The sequence below is a fragment of the Heteronotia binoei genome, chromosome 11 (assembly GCF_032191835.1).
Source record: "Heteronotia binoei isolate CCM8104 ecotype False Entrance Well chromosome 11, APGP_CSIRO_Hbin_v1, whole genome shotgun sequence".
NCBI classification, from domain to species: domain Eukaryota; kingdom Metazoa; phylum Chordata; class Lepidosauria; order Squamata; family Gekkonidae; genus Heteronotia; species Heteronotia binoei.
In genome coordinates, this window is record NC_083233.1 from 50,609,283 (window position 1) to 50,630,151 (window position 20,869).

The 20,869-nt window shown below is 44.3% G+C and overlaps 1 protein-coding gene across 3 annotated transcripts in view; it reads right to left on the reverse strand.

Moving 5' to 3' along the window:
* LIMK2 (LIM domain kinase 2) overlaps positions 1–20,869 on the reverse strand; it is a 66,386-nt gene that overhangs the window by 26,538 nt on the left and 18,979 nt on the right. For all 3 annotated transcript variants that reach the window (XM_060249449.1, XM_060249448.1, XM_060249450.1), the window contains one exon: positions 246–381. In XM_060249449.1, coding sequence (XP_060105432.1) covers positions 246–381 — 136 coding nt within the window. The remainder of the gene's footprint in view (positions 1–245; positions 382–20,869) is intronic.

Here is a 20,869-nt window from a genome sequence, read left to right on the forward strand (position 1 = left end):
GAAGACAGCAAGGACAGACATGCCCTGGCAGTATTCTAGGCCTGAAAGAGGGCATAGAAAGGTGACCAGGGATACTTATGGTTCTTGGAAAGCCAATCTTAGTAACCAGGCAAAAGCCCTGACCAGAATAGCCCTAATGCAAGTCTCTTCACCACTACCAATGCATACCCTTTTATTGGCTCAACAACCCTTCATCTGTCAATAACTGGCAGCATCTCAAAAGGAACAGAAATCTAGAGCCTTACCATCACAGGTCCAGTCATCAGCAAAGAGCAGCCATGGCAAGATTCTCCAAACTTCCTCCAGTAGTCCTTGTGGCAATAGAGCTTCCCATCCTTTTCATAGTACCAGTTTGTGAGAAGGTCCTGGCATTCTGAGCAGCTGGGAGACAAAGTACAATAATTTATACACCCACAAAAAAACTTTTCCCAACCTTACATCCTGCTATCTAGCTTCATTTTATTAACACACACACAAAGTACGTTTAAACTTGGGAGTGAAATTGTACATTCATAATATTGTTGATGCTTCCTCTCTCTCCTTCTACGCCAAGAAGAATCTGAGAAGACAAAAAACAGACAGAAGAGGAAAGATACCCAGAATTCCCAAGTGTGACCAGCGTACACATTAAAACAAACAAAATGGTCTCCCTTAAGGGAGAGGTAGACTGAGGGAAGAGGAAAGAATGAGAGATATGCTTGAAGATCCGATGGAAAGAGTGTCACAAAGCAAATACTAAAGGATAAGAATCTAAAAGAAGACTAACAGGCACATGAACTGGGTTCTGCCCTTATGCACCACTTATGTTCTGGACTCACACTTTGATAGCTGATGTGGAACCATCAGCCCGCAGTAAAGCTAGAACCTGAATCCAGGAGTATCCAGGCAATCTGCAATGTTTCTTGTAAACTAGATGGCTTGAAGGGAGACTTCACCATCTTCTAAGCTGGTCTGCTCTCCATTTCCAAAGACAACTTCAGCATGAGCAACACAAACTTGGTCTCCACACCAGTTATTGATACAATTAATGGGAGGAGACAGATTTCACATACCACAACAGACTCCAGAAAGCATCTAGGCTTTCTCATTCACACTAGAAAGTTTAACCACAGCTACGCTGGTAAGCCTGCCTACAAAACCCACAGTGGACAGCTCCAGCAGTGGATTTCACTCCTTATGAGAAATTAGCATCATAGAGTTGGAAGGGATCATATAGGACACCTAGCCCAGTCAGGAAAGCCTTTCCAAATGCTGGATGGAAAAGTGCCATATGGAAGGAAGGCTTCAAGAGACACAAGGCTTCCAGATCTCTTTGTTACACTACTGGCCCTCAACAAGTAGGCCGAAAATAGGCCTCAAATGGTTCCTCAGCCTCCTCCCCCTCTCATCATTATTGCTTCACACTTTTAACTGCGACTTGTGCTGGGTAACATGCTCCAGCCTGGATAGCATGCTTCTTTTATTGACACTCCCAGCACACAATACCCTAAGGAAGCCTGGCAGCCAAGACAAGGTGCTGGCAGCCATCATGAGAACTGGGTGTGCCTGGCAGCCAACCCCACCCACAGCACCATCACACAGACCACCTCCACACACACACAGAAAACTCCCTTAGCCTTGTTCTAGAACACCTGCGCGGGTGGCAGGAAGAGCTTTCCCCCTCTGCCAGGAGCCTCAGTTTCTTATTTCCATTGTCAGACTGCTTTCAGAATGCAAGCACTTTTCTTAACAGGAAAATTTCCTACCCTCAACTCAAATTTAGGCAACTTATTACAAAGAAGGCAGCTGTACAATGCCACAGTGCAAAATATGAAGGCATAACTACAAAGCTGAAGACATATAATGAAGAACTTCTCAACCCAATGTGACATTTAGGGGGTCTTAATTCTAAACCTCCCAGCCCCCTTACTCCTAACAGTTCCTGCCTCCCTACCATTGGGCCTCTCATTCTCCATCTCCACAGGTGCCAATGAATTAAATGCCTCCTTAGTTTTAAATATATATTTAGTGCTGAAATGGCACACTAAATACACTCTTATGTTCCCAAGCTGTATTTATAAACCATTTCTGAAGTTGCTTAAAGACAGACTAATATCACTGACAAATCTTCATCAAGCTGCCACTGTAGCCTTTCCTGCTACTCCTTTCAGCATTCCCCCTTACAGATACCCCGCCCTTGCCCAGGACTGTACATCCACCCCATCAAGAACAGGGTCATATCTGTCCTCAGTAGCATTCAATATACCGACAGGCCTCATGTTGCCATTATATGGCAGGTGGGTTCTTGTGTAGCATTCTCCCCTTGAGGAGAGCAGGTGACCTGCCACACTGTTTATTCACAAGTTAAGAAAAACAGACTACGTTTTAGAGAGCCAGTATGGTGTATGGTCAAGTGTACAGATTCTTATCTGGGAGAACCGGGTTTGATTCCCCACTCCTCCACTTGCAGCTGCTGGAATGGCCTTGGGTCAGCCATAGCTCTTGTAGGAGTTGTCCTTGAAAGGGCAGCTTCTGGGAGCCCCACCTACGTCACAGGGTGTCTGTTGTGGGGAGGGAGGAAGGTAAAGGAGACTGTAACCACTCTGAGACTCTGAGATACAGAGAATAGGGCGGGATATAAATCCAATATCATCTCCTCCTCCATGGTCCAAGTGTACTCCATGGCTTCCATCACTCTCCCATGAATAAACAGCAACCCTTCTCAGCAAACTTCTTGCAAGGCCACCCCCACATCAAAAAGCAAAGTAAGAAATAACATTTTTGTGTGCATGTCCACTTTAGATCACATAAAGGGAGTCCCAAGAATGCCCAGTTGCCTTGTTCCCACCACTTTACACTGATTTGTTTTCTTGACAGAAACTGGAAGAGGAACTTGATTCACAGCAGCAGCTCAGTTATTGCCTAGCTTATATAAAAGCAGCCCTCTCCTAGACCAGGAGGACTGGGAAGTGATTATCCGTTTACCATGGGGCTTTGATACTCATGCCAACAAGCCATACTCATCTTTTACAAGGAAACACTCCACCTCTGCCACATGCACATACACGCCTAGAGAGTACCACACAGCTCCAACTCTCTCCTTCAGTTTCTAGGTTGAAAATGTTACTTGAAAGAGTGGCACAAGTGGCATATGAAACAGCTGCATGCTTCAAAAATATTTGGATATGTTATGGCAGAAGTAATAGTTTCAATGAGAGAATACTGCACACATTCTACAAGAAACTATATCTGTTGGGGATTCAAAGACAGGTTTTTAAGACTGCTCCCTTCATGACCTGGCCACCTCAGTTTCATTCTAAAGAGCTGTCAGGATGCCTGAGCCCATTACTGTGAGTGCCGCTTGGACAGGGTCTGCACCTATCACTTATTTTGAAAGATGTGTGGCTGATAACCATAACTCATTCACAGCAGCAGGGCTGGCCTGACCACTAGGTGATCATCTAGGGTGCCAAATGCTGAGGAGCATCAAACGGGCACTTCGTCTACTGATCTGAAGGGAAAGCTGGCATGGACTGGCTTCTAGAACTCTCCATATCACTGACTCTGTCATTCTATGGTGCCATGATATAATGCAGGGGGCTTTCGAAAAGCTCCTCTCTCTTCATTTTATTATTAATTTTGAATGTCCATTAAGTAAAATATTCATCCTAGACTTTTCACTTTTCTCTGTTGAATTAAAATAAAAAACCCTTGGACCAGCTCTGCACAGTAGGCTGTTTTGTAGATAGGTAGCAAACCTGAAGGAAGCTGAAGAAGAGGACACCCAGAAATGTGATAATAAGACAATGAAGTCTCTTACTACCCTTTTCCAAGAACTGGGCAAAAGAGCTGAATAGCAGACTCTTCAGCACAGCAAAGCCACTAAGGGCACCAGCAACAGAACAAGCATTTCTGAAGTGATGCCTGTTCATTCAATGGCATTCCAGGCAGCGCTGCTGCTTTATGCTGACTTAGGATAATCAGCCTCTATATACTTCTTATCCTGATTGCCTTATCTATAGAGTCACACCTCCCAGACCCAGGCAAGCAGGTGTAATAAAGGATAAAAGGCGGCAGCTTCAACACATACTGGGGAAAAGGTGAGAGGGGCTGAAACATTTAAGCAACTAGTCCTTTGCAACATCATTAAACAAATCTGGGCAGAACAGATTTCCAACAGAAACCCGCTCAAGCCTGCGGAAGTACTATTCACGCAGACTGCTTCAATTGGGCAAAATTTGCAACACATAAAAGTGTTTCCTCATGCACAGTGCACATGGAGATGGCATACAGTGTTGACCCAGGCAGCTTGCTGGATACAGTAATTAATATAACCCTAATGCTCAAAACACTTATCTTCTTGTTTCACACTTCTTATTAGGGCTTTTTAAATCAAAAACGCACAGGAATGCAGTTCCAGCTGGCTTGGCATCAGGGTGTGTGGCCTAATATGCAAATAAGTTCCTGCTGGGCTTTTTCAACAAAAAGCTCTGTATGTAACTATGGTGACATCAGGAGGAGTGGTCTAGTATGCAAATGAGTTCCTGCTGGGCTTTTTCTACAAAAAACCCTCCTGCTCCTGACAACCTCCACATTGAGAAAGACCATGTTAGAGATGTGTATGGGTTAGATCACAGAGATCACAACTTGCTTTAACCCTAAAATCACGGGAGCTACCTGGATTGCAGCTCAAGAATCAAGAGCTACCTGGATTGCAGCTCATTCCAAAGGTACTAGTCTGTATGCAGAGTGTACATAATCCTTCTAGAGTCTGTGCACCACATTACTAATCCTACAGGATTTTCAACTGCCATGACAATCCTCACTGTATCAAGAGGTCCATACCACTTTAATGCACGTGTTGTGGCAGGCTGAGCATTCATGAGCCAGAATCCTCTTCCACCAGTTGCACAAAGTGCTTTCCTAAGTAGGTGGAGCGAGAGAGAGAGAAGAGAAATAAGGTTTTTTGCAAAGCTGGGCCTAGAGGCCAAGAAAATCTAAGAGAACAGTAGGTGTGCCACAGAGTTCTATACAGAACACAAATGAGTACAGGAGCCAAATGGGTTGGGTGTGAGCCACTCCCAACCAGAGGCCTCTGGTGATAAATGATAGTATCTTTCCTGTTACGTTAAACACCTAAGTGGAACAATTACTTTCCATAGTGAGAAAGCCACGTTGCTCAGTGCTTTTTGTGCAGTTTGTACTCATTTCCGTACAGCTTGCGCGGGAGGACTTGGGCTGGACCTGTGTCTCCCACTGCACTACATCTCTCAGTGTGACTCAGAATCCACCCCATTCCCCCTTATGGTCAGGATTTTTCTGTCCTCTGCTGTCACTTGCTAAGTCAGCAGTGAGCAGACAGGAGGCAAAAGCTTGGCACAGCAGAGAAGCTCTTCTCGGAATCTATTACTTCCACACACACAATATACAGTGGTATTGTCCTGGAGTGCTTCATTTAAAGTGTGTGGCTGCACAGGTCCTTACAGGGACCCCTCGGACTGTACACATTCAACCTGTGCTGCACAAGCTGAACTGGCTCCCAGTGGAGCACCAGATCCAGTCCAAGGCCGTAGCCAGGATTTTAAGTCAGGGGGCTTTTTAAAAAGTCAGAGGGTACCCTTTCCTATCCACTGTGAGGCTTGCCACTTCTCAGAAGCTCCACAGCCCATTCCACACCACTTCCTTCACATCCCTTCTCTCCGCCTGCTGCTTTTGCTGCTGTAGTGCCCTGTGCCCTGCTGAGCTCTCCCAGCTTCGGCTTCACTGGCTCAGCCATGGCAAAAAGAAAGAGAAAAAAAACAGCACTGCCCCTAACTTCCAGGCAGGGCCCCTTGACTCCCAGAGGGGCCCTGTCTGGAAGTTAAGGACAGGGCCCCTTTGTGACTACGGGCCTGCCAAGGTCTTGGTTTTAACTTTTAAGGCCCTTAGCCATCAGGGACCCACATATCTTTGGGACCGCCTCTCTCAGTATGTCCCTAGAAGAGTGTTAAGCTTTAGCAATAAGAACTTTCTGGTGGTCCCCAGTTCAAGAGAGGTCTGGCTGTTCTCAACTAGGGCTAAGGCCTTTTCAGCCTGGCTTCCACCTGGTGGAACTCTCTGCCATCTGGATATTATACGATTTACTGTCAATGTTTAATTTTAATGTTTTAATTTTTACTATCTACTGTACATATTTATAGATATATATTTATGATGTATATATTTATGATGTAAGCTACCCTGAGCCCTACTTTTAGGGAAAGGGAGTCAACAAATTAAATTTAATAAATAATAAAAATATGCAACAGCCTGCTTTTCAAAGTCAAGGTTTTTAGCTCTTTTATGGTTTTTGCCCATTTGTACAGAGAAAGCACCAATGTTGACCTGATGAAGCTCCTGACAATAAAAACTTCAAGCCGAATGCACTTGTTAGTCTTAAATGTTACAAGCTTTGCTGGCCAGCTCCACCAATCTAAGAATAGAAATGAGGGAGGGGCGGGGCATCGCTCAACAATGGTGGACGCATAATTCTGAGCAGGTTTCCACTTTCCCCGACCTAAATCAAACTGCCATAAATCGGACAGAGAGATATGAACAAAAATAAACACAGAAAATCAGCAGCTAAAAACAACGCAAGAAACTTATGATCAACAACTGTTGAAGACTTTTTTCGGCTGGAGGAGCAGGGGAAACCCCAACTCCCTTATACACCAGAACAACTAAAAATTGCGCCGGCTGCTAATGAAGGAGAAAAAGAGCAGATACAACAAGAGTCAAATACTCTTACAAAGCAAGACCTTATGGAACTTAAAGATGACCTACGCACATTTATAAAAGAAGCAGTTGATGTCCTACAATCAGTTAAGCAAGATATAGATCAGTTAAAAGCGACAATGACGGAAACGAACAAAATGGCGGAGCATGCAGCAGAGATCAGTGAAGCAGCAGCGTCCCAAATACAAAGCCTGCAAAGGTCAGAAAAAAATCTTGCAGATAGACTTTTAATTGTAGAAAATAGATGGAGATCGTGTAACCTTAAATTAAGAGGGGTGGAGGAGGACAATAATAATAAAGGGGACCTGGCAAGTTGTGTGTCTCTGTGGCTTGGAAACGCTATCGGAGCAGAGGACAGGGTGGCCCCAGCCATTGTTAGAGCCTACAGACTGGGGGCCTTGGCAAGAGCAAGAAGAGATAGGCCTCGTGATATCTTGGTGCAATTCTTATATCCAAGATCAAGGGACAAAGTTTTAAGAGAATCCAGGAAAACTGGAGGCCTTATGCATGAGGGAAGGAAGATACAGATCTTATTAGATCTCCCTACAGAGGCAATTCAAAAACGTAGAGCTCTTAATTTCTTTGCAAATAAACTTTTTACGTCTAATGTGGGATTCAGATGGAGTGCGTCTTTGGATATATATGTATTTCGCAACAGCTCTTTGATGGAGGCCTCAGACATCACGTCAGGAAAAACGCTATTGAAGGACTTAGGGATTGTACTAACTCCAGAAGAAGAAATGAAAATCTCCACTAAGACCCCTGAGGATAAATGATAAGTAAAACTCAAACATTCTTCTAAAAATATTTGTTTTTTCTCTCCTCTGGAAACATCAACATGACTGAGATCAATGTGTTTTTGTGCAACATAAATATGTATTTTGTATATTTGAATATTTGTTACCATCTACAGACTTTACACAAGACTTATAGTAATATTAGACTTAAAATTTAAGAATCTACTACCAATAACGATACTTTGGAAGCTGGAATACTGACAAAATGGACAGAGGTGACATGACTGGAAGACACAAGAGAGGAAATAAATATTCTCATGTTTTTATTTTTTTAATTTCAATTGGTATATTATGATGTCCTAAATGTTAAAGTTATTAGAAAATACAGATATACCACGAAACAATACATTTATTAATACATAGTTTAGAGAGCATTACATTTTATAGAGGCAAGTGTTAATGCTATTACAGGAAAATATCTTACAATATAAATATCTGATTAGACAAAGATAATTTTATAAATTTAAAAATTAGGAATGAATTAATTGGGTAATTAAATTTTTTAAGCTAAATTGAAATGAACTAATATAAGTTAATAATGACTTGTTTTCTGTTTCATACCCACTTCTTTTTCATATATCTATTTATTTTACAAACTTGACCTTCTCTTTCTCTGAATCTCCTTCCTTCTTCCCCTTTCTTTCTTTTCCTACAACCCCCTCTTTATAAAGACATATGGGACTGGATAATAAATAAAATTGATTTAGGTAGGGGTTTCTGGATACTACTAGATATAAAAGTATGTATGGGTCCATATAATTCATTGAAACAACTGACAAGGCTGTTAAATGAAAGTATTTTACAGTATAAATATTTATTTAATATGTGTTTAGCTATATACGAATAAGAAATGAATTAATTAGGTAATTGTAAAATCTGAACTAAATTGAAATGAATTGACACAAGTTAAAGATGAAGTATTTTCTTTCTACCCCCACATTCTTTTTCATATTTTTATTCCTTTTTCAAGGCTGGACTTTTCCATTTCTGATGCCCACTACCTCTCCCCCCCCTTTTTTTGTCTTTCTCTATCCCCCTTTATAGAAAGGTATATGAGACTAGTCAGTAAATAAAATTGATATATGTACGATGGTATATATAATACTAGAAATAAAAATGTTTATAGATATATAGGTAGAGGTTGAATTTATGGATAAGAAAATATAGGTATGATAGGTCACTGTTAATAAGTTAACATGATTGTTAAATATAGTTAAAGACGTAAGTGGTAGCTAAAGTTAGATTGTTTATAATGTTTAAAGAGCATGATTAATGTGAATATAATGGCTTTATTAGAATATTTCATAGGTTCCTATATAGTATTGTTATACTTAAGATGTTTTTTGAAATTATATGTACAAAGTTCTTAAGATAGGCAGTAGAAACACTTCTTTAAGAGAAAGGGAAAGTAGACGGCTTTGCAAAGTAACTTGTTTGTTTTTTCTTTGTTTAAAGAAAATTAAATTAAGCCCCCTGTAGGTAAATTGTTCTTTTCAGACAAGGAAGCTTATATATAGCTTTCTCTCTTCCCCCTGTAAAGGGAAGAAATTCTGAAAAGCATCCCTATTTAAGGGAATCACATTTATAGTTTTCCTGTTAAGTTGTGTTAGGTTAAAATACGGTTGAGCACTCTTAAATTGCCTTAAAGATGGCACACATGTACAGACTTCTTAGTTGGAATTGTAGAGATCTTAACAACATAATAAAACACATAAGGCTTCTCAATACTATGCAAAGAGAGAGGGCAAATATTGTATGTCTTCAGGAGACACATCTGAAAAATGCAAACGAAAAATTGTTATCCTCAAATTGGTTTAATCAAAACTATTTGGCTGCAGGGACATCAAAATCCAGAGGTGTAGCAATTTTGTTTTCAAAATTGGTACCTTTTCATTGCCAAAAAATAAAGTCTGATCCTAAGGGTCGTTATATTTTTGTTAGAGGCGAGCTAGACGGCCAGCCACTTACAGTAGCATCCTTGTATGCCCCAAACGCAAACCAGAAAAAATTCATTAAAGAGACTCTTAACCTCCTAGGAGAATTTCAAATTGGTGAAACCGTAATTGGTGCAGACCTAAACTATATAATAGATCCAACACTGGATAAAATGCATAAACCAGGGAAAAAACGGGCAAAAAACTACAGAACTATTAAACATAATAGATTCGTTTAATCTGGTAGACATATGGCGTTTATTGAACCTGGAAGTCAAGCAATACACACATTATTCTAGTTTACATCAAATCCATACAAGAATTGACTTTCTTCTTGTAACTAAAAGGCTAGCTAATCAGATTCAGGAGGCTGATATAGGACCACGCATAATCTCAGACCACTCGTGGGTAACCTGTATGCTCTCCACCCAAAATGATGACAAGCAAGGATATCATTGGAAATTAAACAAATTATTATTGCAAGATGAATTGATATGTGAAAAAATAACAGCTTCAATACAGGAATATTTTAAATTTAATTCAACTAAAGACATATCACAGGAGACTTTATGAGACGCATTCAAAGCTGTTATAAGAGGGCAGTTAATAGCAATTGCATCCACCTATAAAAAGGAGAAACAAGCATAATTAATAGAAATTACTAGTAAAATTAAGCATCTGGAACTTCAATATGCTAAAAAAGGAGGCAAAAAACTGCTAAGAATTCTAGAACAGGAATGTAAAAAATTAGACCTATTAGAAACATCCAAAATACAAAAAAACCTTAATGATACTTAACCAAAAATATTTTACCAAAACACCGAGGTCTATTAGGTTGCTTAGACAGAGGACTATCCAGAAAAAGGTATCTCATCTTATTCATAATATGCGTAACCCTCAAGGACAACTTACTACTAAATCTAAATAGATAATTCAGATATTCTATAATTACTACCAACAGTTATACAAATCAGAGAACCCTGATCGGGCCAAAATTAAAGCATATCTTAACTCTATAAATTACAACATCAAAATAACACCTGAACATTTTCTTTTCTAGAACAAGAAATAGCACAATTTGAACTATCTGAAACTTTAAAACACATCAAAAACAACAAAGCACCGGGCAGAGACGGTATACCTATTGAGTTCTATAAGAAATTTAAATCGGTGATATTAGATCCCTTAGTACAAACGTGTAATTCTGTTATGATTAAAGGAACTATGCCTATTACATGGACAGAGGCCAGAATTACAGTGATACCCAAACCAGGGAAGGATAACAATACCCTACATCTTACAGACTAATATCGTTTTTAAATAATGATTTTAAAATATTCTCAGCTATAATGGCTAACAGATTAAATAAAATTATTGCAAACTACATACATAGTGACCAATCAGGCTTTATCCCTACTAGAACTCGCACAGATAATATCCACAAAACTTTGGATTTAATTTTTGTAGGAAAACAAAAATCAGTTCTTTTGGCCATTGACGCTGAGAAAGCATTCGACAAAGTGGAGGTTCCATATCTGCTTACATTATTACATCATATGGGCTTTGGTCCAAAATTCCTAACCTCCATTGAGGCTCTGTATGCTAAACCAAAAGCACAAATATATATTAATAATTTTAGGTCTGATGATTTTAATTTACATAGAGGCACAAGACAGGGATGTCCCTTATCCCCCATCTTATTTGCCCTCTTAATAGAGCCATTAGCGTTTGCTATAAGAAATGACAAATTAATTAGTGGTATTCAAGTAGGAGAAGAGGAATATAAATTGAGTCTCTTCGTGGACGATGCAGTCTTTTATTTAACTAAGCCCTTTCAGTCAGTTACATTACTGCTTCAACAAATTAAAGAGTTCAGCGGAGTGTCTGGATTTACTATTAACTACACGAAATCTGAATTGTATCCTATTTTTGTGCTGCCAACTTCCAAATTGGAATTAATAAATGCCTTTCCATTTAAATGGGTACAAAAATCTTTCAGACACTTGGGAATTCAAATCCCATTAAATCTACAAGATCTTTATAATGTAAACTATAAACTTCTTGATTGTTCTATAAAATCTAGCTTGGAACAATGGGGGTAAGCTTAATCTAACATTGTTGGAGAAAATAGATATGATTAAAACCTTTGTACTTTCTAGATATTTATTTCTATTTTATAACTTACTGTGTTATATTTCATTTAAAGAATTCAAGGACAAACAAAACCTTTTTTCTAAATTCATATGGTCACATAAAAAGCCTAAATTCCAATTTAAGTTAATGACTAGACCAATAAAACAGGGGGGATTGGGTTTACCTAATTTAGAAGCCTACTATCTGGCTGCTAATTTAAAAAATGTGCTATGGTATGCTGTGAAAAGCTGTGACAAAGCCTGGGTAAACATCGAAGCATCTTATTTACTAGGGGACCACTTATGGGAAGCCATCTGGAATCCAAATGATAGATATTTCATTTCCAAGGACAATCCTTACTTATCTTTAACACTAAAAAACTGGGACAAATACAAAAAAATTCTAATACCATCTAGTTCACCTATGGCAAGCTTTCTAGGACAAGCCTGGTTTAAACCAGGTCGTGCTACTAATGATTTTAAAATCTGGAGGGAGGCCGGAATTTATCAATTTCAAGACAATATTAAAAACAAACAAATGTTGACCAAAACAAAACTGGAAAAAACAGGTTTCCTACCTGTAACTGATGATCTTCGAGTGGTCATCTGTGCAGTCACACCGATGGGAGAAGGCGCCTGCGCCGATCACGATCGGTAAACTTCAAAGCTGCGGATTTCCGCGCCTCCGTCCCAGCACGCATGCCCAGACGCCCCACTGCGCATGCCCACCGGGACGGGGAGCGGACATCCCGCCAGTTCCTTCTGACCGCTGCGTTAGCCCACAGATGGACCGACGGCAGAGGGGAAGGAGGGCGGGTAGTGTGACTGCACAGATGACCACTCGAAGATCATCAGTTACAGGTAGGAAACCTGTTTATCTTCTTCGTGGTCTCTGTGCATCACACCGATGGGAGATTAGCAAGCCAAAGTCCTACCTGGAGGAGCGGCGGTCCATCAGGAAGAGACAGACTGCAACACAGCACGGCCCACCGAAGAGTCCTGACGCCTCCTCAGGTCCAGCGCATAATGCGAAACGAAGGTATGCGCTGAGGCCCATGTGGCAGCCTTGCAGATGTCCGGAAGAGGGACCCCTCTCATGAAGGCCGTCGAGGTCGCCACAGCCCGCGTGGAATGGGCCCGGACTGGTCCTGGAAGCGGCGTCTTGCGGAGGAGGTAACAGAGACGAATGGTCCCAGTAATCCATCCCGACAGCCGTTGAGACGAAATCCTCCATCCTCGCGACGCGGACGCGTAGGACACAAATAGTCGAGAGTCTTTCCGGGAACCCTTCGTGCGATGAAGGTAGAAGGACAGCGCCCGCTTGACGTCCAGAGCGTGCAACCGACGCTCAGAGTCCGACGCCGGGTTAGGAAAAAACACTGGCAGGCACAGATCAGCATTCAAATGAAAGGGCGAGAGCACCTTTGGCAGAAAAGTTATATCAGGCCGAAGCACCACCCCCTCCGGGGTAAAGCGCAAATACGGATCATCACACCGGAGAGCCGCCAGCTCGCCCACCCTCCTGGCAGACGTGATCGCCACCAGAAAAGCTGTTTTCCAGGCTAAAAGATGAGGAGAGCATGTGGCCATCGGTTCAAATGGCTTCGCTGTTAAGGCTTTTAACACCAAAATAAGGTCCCAAGCCGGCGCCGGAACCTTGATGGTAGGGTACAGCCGGGCAATCCCTTTAAGGAACTTCTTTGTGTCCGGATGAGCAAAGACGGAACACCCCTCCACCCGGGAATGCTCCGAGGAAACAGCTGCCAAGTAGACTCGGACGGAAGACACTGTCAGGCCCCCGTCCAACAAGGACAAGATAAAGTCAAAGATGACAGGCAAGCCTGCCCCGCGAGGCTCAGTCCCAGCGTCCTCAGCGAACCGGACAAACCTTGCCCACTTATAGGCATAGGACTGCCTAGTAGAAGACTTTCTGCAGTTCAACAGGACGAAGCGCGCCCGGTCCGATAACTGCGAGCGCTGAGGCGCCACGCCGTCAATTTCAAGTGCGGCACATCGTGGTGCAGGACCTGGCCCTGATGGGAAAGCAGAAGGTCCGGGGCCTGCGGAAAGTGATGAAGTTCCCCATTGGCAAGGCGCAGAACTATCGGGAACCACTGCTGCCTCGGCCACCAAGGGGTGACCAGGATTCCCATCCGTCTGTCCCGCAGAATTTTTTGCACCACCCTGGTTATCAGAGGAATCGGGGGGAAAAGGTAAACACTGAGGTGGCTCCAAGGAACCAGGAGTCCGTCCCCCAGAGACCCAGGATCCGCTCCCCCCCTGCTGCAAAACAGGTCGCACTTATTGTTGTCTTGCGTTGCAAACACGTCCAATTGGGGAGTCCCCCAATGCCGGAACACTGGACTCAAAAACTCCCAGTTGAGCTCCCATTCGTGCAGGGAGGCCCCCCCTCGGCTGAGGAAGTCCGCCCGCACATTCAGCTCCCCGGGAAGATGGGTCGCGGCAATCGAAACCCCCATGGTCTCGCAGAACTCCCAGATGGTCGCAGCAAGCAAACAGAGGCTGCGGGAGACCGTGCCCCCCTGTCTGTTGACATATGCCATGGCCGTTGTATTGTCTGTTAGAATGGCCACAGAGTTGCCCCGAATCAGCGTCTGAAAGGACTGGAGAGCGTGGTACATGGCCAGCAACTCCAGGAAGTTGATGTGCCGGTGAAGATGATGGTCCGTCCAGGGGGCCCCAACGCAAAGACCCTGAGTGTGTGCCCCCCACCCCCAGAGGGATGCGTCCGTCGTGATCGTTACCGTCGGAGCCCGCCTCTGGAAGGGGACGCCCTCTGTCAGCCAGCACTTCAGTCCCCAGCAGTGCAGGGAGGCTACCACCTCCGGGGGGACGTGCAGTAGTTGAGAGAGAGGATCGACGTTGCACCGGAAGGCTCTCAGGAACCATAGTTGTAGCGGGCGCATGCGGAGCCTCGCTAAGGCGATGACAGACGTAGTGGCCGCCATGAGTCCCAACAGTCGCTGGACCTGCCGAGCTGACAAGGTAGGGTGCTGACGTACTGCGTGGACCATTTGCACAATGGCGTCCGCCCGATTCGGAGGGAGAAAAGCTCTGCAGATCGTAGTGTCCAGGATCGCCCCTATGAATTGCACCTTCTGGGAAGGGCAGAGGTGAGACTTTCCCCAATTGACCTGCAGGCCCAAGTCCGCCAAGAGAGTCACAGTGACGTCAATGTGCTGCAGAAGGAGCTCCCTGGAGTCCGCCACCAGCAGCCAATCGTCGATGTACGGAAACACCATTACCCCCTGCAGCCGCAGGTAGGCCGCCATGACCACCATAGTCTTGGTGAAGACTCTCGGGGCTGTACACAGGCCAAAGGGTAGGGCCCGATATTGGAAGTGGTCCTCCCCTATGGCGAAGCGCAGGAACTGCCGGTGACTCGGAAGGATGGAAACGTGGAAATATGCATCTTTTAGATCCAATGTCGCCATCCAGTCGCCACAACTGAGAAGCGGCAGGATGTGCTGCAGGGACACCATGCGGAACCTGTCGCATCGAACGAAGAGGTTTAGGGCCCGGAGGTCCATGATCGGCCGTAACCCCCCATCCTTCTTGGGAACAGTAAAGTAACGGGAGTAAAAACCACGGCCCCGCTGGCCCAGAGGGACCACTTCGATAGCCCGTTTGCAGAGGAGAGATTGCACTTCTTCCTGGAGGGACGGGGAAGGTGGGGTATAAACAAAATGCGGGGTCCGGGGAAGGCGAATGAACTCTATCCCGTACCCGTGCTGGATAACAGATAGGACCCATAGGTCCGAAGTAATGCGGGACCATGCTGGCAAAAAAGGGAAAAGGCGGGTAGGGTCCACAGCCGTGGATAGGCATGGGGCCGGAAGGCAGTCAAAGGCCCTGCTTCTGTTGTTTGGATCCCTTCTGTCTGGTCGACTGGGTCGAAGACGGTGAATACTTGGGTTTAGCCTGATACTGCTGGCGAGGAAAAGTGGGGGACGGCTTTGTACGCCAGGACTGTTCCGGTGACTTGGAATATGGCTTCTTGGGCCACGGTTTCCATTGGCGTTTTTGAGGACGAGAGGTAGACACCCCCAAGTTCCTGGATGTCTTCATGCTCTTATCTAACTCTTGGAGTACAGAGTCAGTGGTGGAGCTGAAGAGACCCGACCCATCAAAAGGGAGGTCCTCAATGAAAGCCTGTGTGTCCGGCTGGAGCGCAGTGGACCGTAACCAGGAGTGGCGCCGCAGTGAAATGGCCGCCGTCAGTGCCTTGGCACACGTGTCCCCAGAATGTTTGGCCGCGTTTAGTTGTTGCTTCGCCAATAGCATTCCCTCCTTCTGAAGCTTCTTCAGAGCACTTCTACTCTGATCCGGAAGGGTATGGAGAATAGTAGAGACCTGGTCCCATAGGGCATACTGGTACCTGCCCATACATGCCGAATAGTTGGCTATTTTTACGCCAAGGGAGCCCGTTGAATAAAGCCGTCGGCCCATAGCATCCAGCTTCCGACCCTCCTTATCAGGGGGGGGGGGGTGGAGTGCGTCTTCTTAGCTTTTGACGAGGAAGACACAACTACGGAATTAGGTTTTGGATGGGTATAAAGGAACTCCGCTGTGCTCTCTTGGATCCTGTACATATGATCCAGACGTCGTGAAGACACTGGGGCAGAGGCCGGCTTGTCCCAGGAGGACTTCGCTGTCTGCAGCATGACATTTGTGAGCGGGAGCGCCACCGCCGTTGACGTGTCCCTCTGGACAATATCGAAAACACTGTCTGTGACCACCGTTGCGGCTGTTCCGTGGTGAGGGACAATGACTGTGCCATTCGTCTGACCAAGTCCCCGTAAGATTTTAAGTCCTCTGATGGGGAAATGGGGTGCTCGTCCGAAGTTTTGTCCGGCGGGGAAGGCACCTCAGGGGAGGAATCTTCCATCTCCTCCGGGGACGATTCTCGGTGGGATCGTGGGGATGCCGAGTCCGAAGGCTCCGAAGGGTTTCGCACCGGTGGCGACACTGGTGCCGTCGGTTTGGTAACGAGCTCAGGAGCAAGCTTGGGGCGTTGTTCGACCTCGGGTGATTTCGGTACCGAGACCGATGCCGATCGCTTCGGGGTATGGTAGGACGTCCGAGAGCGATACGATGTTTCCGACCGCTGGTCCCACTCCGGTTGTTTGAGGGGAATCCATGGGAAGGGTGGCGGCATGGAGTACGCGCCATACAGGTACTGCCATTGGCGCTGGTCCCAAGGCACATGAGTCACAGGTCGATCTTGAGTGTCCTCACGGTGTGGAGAACGAATGTCGAGGGGTCGATCCCGACCGGTGTCCCATCGATCCCGCAATGGGCTTCGGGGGCGAGGGGTCCTTGGGCCTGGTGTAAGACGGCCTGTCGGACTCTTGTCGGGTTTGAGAGGTTGCGCCGATTCGATCTCGGAATCCGAGTACGATATGACGAGCTGGGTAGACATTGACGAGATCTGGGGGCTTTGTCGACGCACCGGCGATGCGAAGAGCTTCAGCGGAGGGACAAGCCGTGTCGGTGCCGGAGGTGATTCCGGAGAAATCTGCAGTGGAGGCTTAGAGTGTTTGGCCTTATCTTAGCCTTCTTAGTCTTTTCCGTGTGCTCTCCAGCGTCATCCTTGAGCCGTTTTGCAGGCACAGAGGGATCCGCTGCGGAAGCCGAGCCCGAGCGCTTTGGTGGGCGATCGGCGTCGGTTGGAGCTCGATCGGCGTCGGCCGTTTTCGATGTCGATGGCTCGACGGGCGCGGCGGTCTGTTCCTCCGCCATATTCTTAGGGGTAAGCGCCTGCTCCATCAGTGCTGCAGCCAGTCTTGCAGCCCTATTTCTCCTCGTCTGTTTAGAAAAACGGGCGCAATGTCCGCAAGAGTCTGGCTTGTGGTGCTCCCCTAAACACCATAAACACAACGAATGTCCGTCGGGTGGTGCGATTTTACTACCGCACTTGGAACACCGGCGGGAAAACCCCCACCGCCTTTCCTTGCGAGACCAAAGGCGGGAAGGGAAGAAAAACGGGGGGAGGGGGCCACCCGCGGGTGGAGGAAAAACACACACCCCAGACCCCCGAAAAAAACAATCCTAACTATTCTATACTATACTACACTATACTAACACTAACTACACTAATATATACAGCTATTGAAAAAACAGAACGAAGTTCACCGACCGTAGCCTATGGATCGACTGATCAGCGCGGCGGTCAGAAGAGAACTGGCGGGATGTCCGCTCCCCGTCCCGGTGGGCATGCGCAGTGGGGCGTCTGGGCATGCGTGCTGGGACGGAGGCGCGGAAATCCGCAGCTTTGAAGTTTACCGATCGTGATCGGCGCAGGCGCCTTCTCCCATCGGTGTGATGCACAGAGACCACGAAGAAGATCACAACACAACATAACTATTCCGTGGTTTCAATACCAACAACTTCATTATGTCCTGCATAATCCTAGGATTATAGACATAGTAGATAGGCCATTAACACCTTATGAAAACCTGTTAAAAAATCCAAAGCAGGCTAGGACTTTAACTTTGGTTATTTACAACATTCTTAATAATAAAAGTTGGTCGGAAATTACGAGCCAACAAAAAGCATGGGAAAAGGATTGTGGTATAGCATTTACTCCAGAACAATGGCAGAATATATGGGAGTCCCCTCTGTACACTACCTACTCCTTAAAATTAAAGCTTCAAAATTATAAACTCTTCTCACGATGGTACCTAACGCCTAAAAAGTTCTTTCTGTCTCATATAAAACCTACCCCTGAATGCTGGAAACAATGTAAACAGGAAGGGTCTTTTTTACACTGTTGGTGGCTGTGCCCGGAAATAAATAATTTTTGGAAAGAGATTAAGCAAATGGTAGACAATATCGTAGAGGGTAATATTCCCTTTACCCCGGAATCAATCCTCCTGAATTACTGGCCAAATTTAAAACTTTCTTTAGTGAAAAAAGAGGTGGCAGCCCTACAACTCATGGCAACCAAAATTCTGATAGCCCAATATTGGAAGAGAGATGTGACTCCGAATAAACAACAATGGATGTCTAAGGTGTGGGAAATAATGGCATTAGATAAACTAGCCATACAAATAACGGTAAATGACTTACCACAGAAAGACAATAATTTTATTGAAAAATGGCTCCCTCTTTAAAATTATATTAATTCAGAAGCAGAATTTGAAAGATGTATACCAAAAAATACATTAACTTTTCGTATTATTGAAACTTTTTAAATTTAAAAATATAATATCGAACAGTAAAACACAACTTATCTGAAATATGGATGGTAAATGCATAATAATGAACAAATAGAAGACTGTAAGAGTGCTCTTATTAATATTAATATTGTTTTGTATATATTCAATGTGTTTATTTGTTTTGGTGTTTATGGTGTTTAACGTTTGCAAATGTTTTTTCAAAAAATCAATAAAAATTTAAGTATCAAAAAAAGAACAGAAATGAGGCAGCTGCAATGCCTATTACAGGGCCACTGTTTATCTCAAGCAAGCCTCACTCTGCTCAGCTATCAGTTATGACAAGAGATTGACTGAGTTGTGAACATGCACAAATCATACCTCTATTTTAATGCTGCTTGACTTTAATTATGCAAAATGGGCTTCACACCCAAAAATCAATTTTAAAAGATTTGTGTTTAATTCCAAATTGCCTTTTGGAAGATGTCACAGTACTACACAATGCACTAGATCTATCAAGTGTTAGCTTAACAGGGCCCATTTCCAAAAAAAGCTGCCATTACATCTTGGAGGAAGAGAAGAGAACCAACATTTTGGGGAGGGGGGGCAGGAGTGCTTCTTCAAGGAAGCATGCCAGAAAAGTATAAGAACATAAGAGAAGCCATGTTAGATCAGGCCAATGGCCCATCCAGTCCAACATTCTGTGTCACACAGCGGCCAAATATATATATATATATATATATATATATATATATATATATATATATATATATATATATATACACACACACACACACACACACACACACACACACTGTGGCTAATAGCCACTGATGGACCTCTGCTCCATATCACACACAAATGAATGGAGATGAAGAAACTCATCCCATGGAGGCCAAACTTCCACACAGTAACAATGCATTCTATACAGCCTCTCTGGCACCTAATTTACTGAGGGTTTTTTTTTTTAAAAGAGACTGCCTACCTACCTCAAGCATAGTTATATTCCTAGCAAAAAAAAAAAATTCTAGCAAACAAGTGCCTTGCTTTGCACCTACCAGCCTCTACACCATGCACTACGTGGACAGAGATGCTGGGGAAAACCAAAGACATCTAGGTTAAGAATATGCTGGAGGTGGCAGCAGAGCACAATCAGGTATGTTTATACACATGTGCCTCAGAAATGATGCCCATCTAATATTGAGGAGGTGCAGAATAAGTGAGATATCCAACCTCTACTGTACAGTTCACCAATCTGACTATTACTGCATTCACATCTGGATCTGGTTGAGGGTGGATGTGAACCTGGATCCAAACCACATGGCTGCCACACTTGCCAGGTATCACTGGGCAAATCCTTCAGCTTTAAATGCCCTTCCATCAAGATACAGGGCCCTCATTCACAGGACTGTTGCAAAACAGATGGCAAAAGCATTCTGAACATGAATTCAATGGCCCAGAGACCCCTCCCCATATGGGTATTCAAGGATAACTCAGTATCGCTGTATGCTACTATTTCTACTGAGAATTCTGTACTGTAATAAATTCTGCAGCATATACAAATTAATATTTAATTATTCTCATTTGCAAGCACACAACTGAGTAAAGGAATATGAGTTCATGTGAAAAGATGTGGATTCCTCTTTGATTATTACTCCTAGTACTGATGCCTATACCATCAATCCCCCTGTAACACCAATCCCCCTGGCATGCTTGAAACTGCTGATTAATCCTCCAGACTGGGTTTATCTATACATTTCTACAAGCCAAGCAGTACAATATTGATGACAATCCATTATGACTCATATTAAACAAAACACTGTAGTTGCAGGCAAATCAAGAAAGAGGGTCCTTCTAGGCAGAATGCATGACCCCATTTAGAATGCAGTGACTTCTTGAGTGTTGAAAATCTAAGGAGGTAAGTGGAAAAAAAAGAGATCTGGCCTCATGCCTCCAGACACAAGTCTGAGAAATGCTAACATACTCCTTCTGGCAACTATTGCCTCCACTGTGGCCTTCAAGTTACTTTTCAGGGTATTTTGCACAAAGCACTCAGCAGTATCCACATGTAGGAAGTTCTACCTCCTCTTGAATAA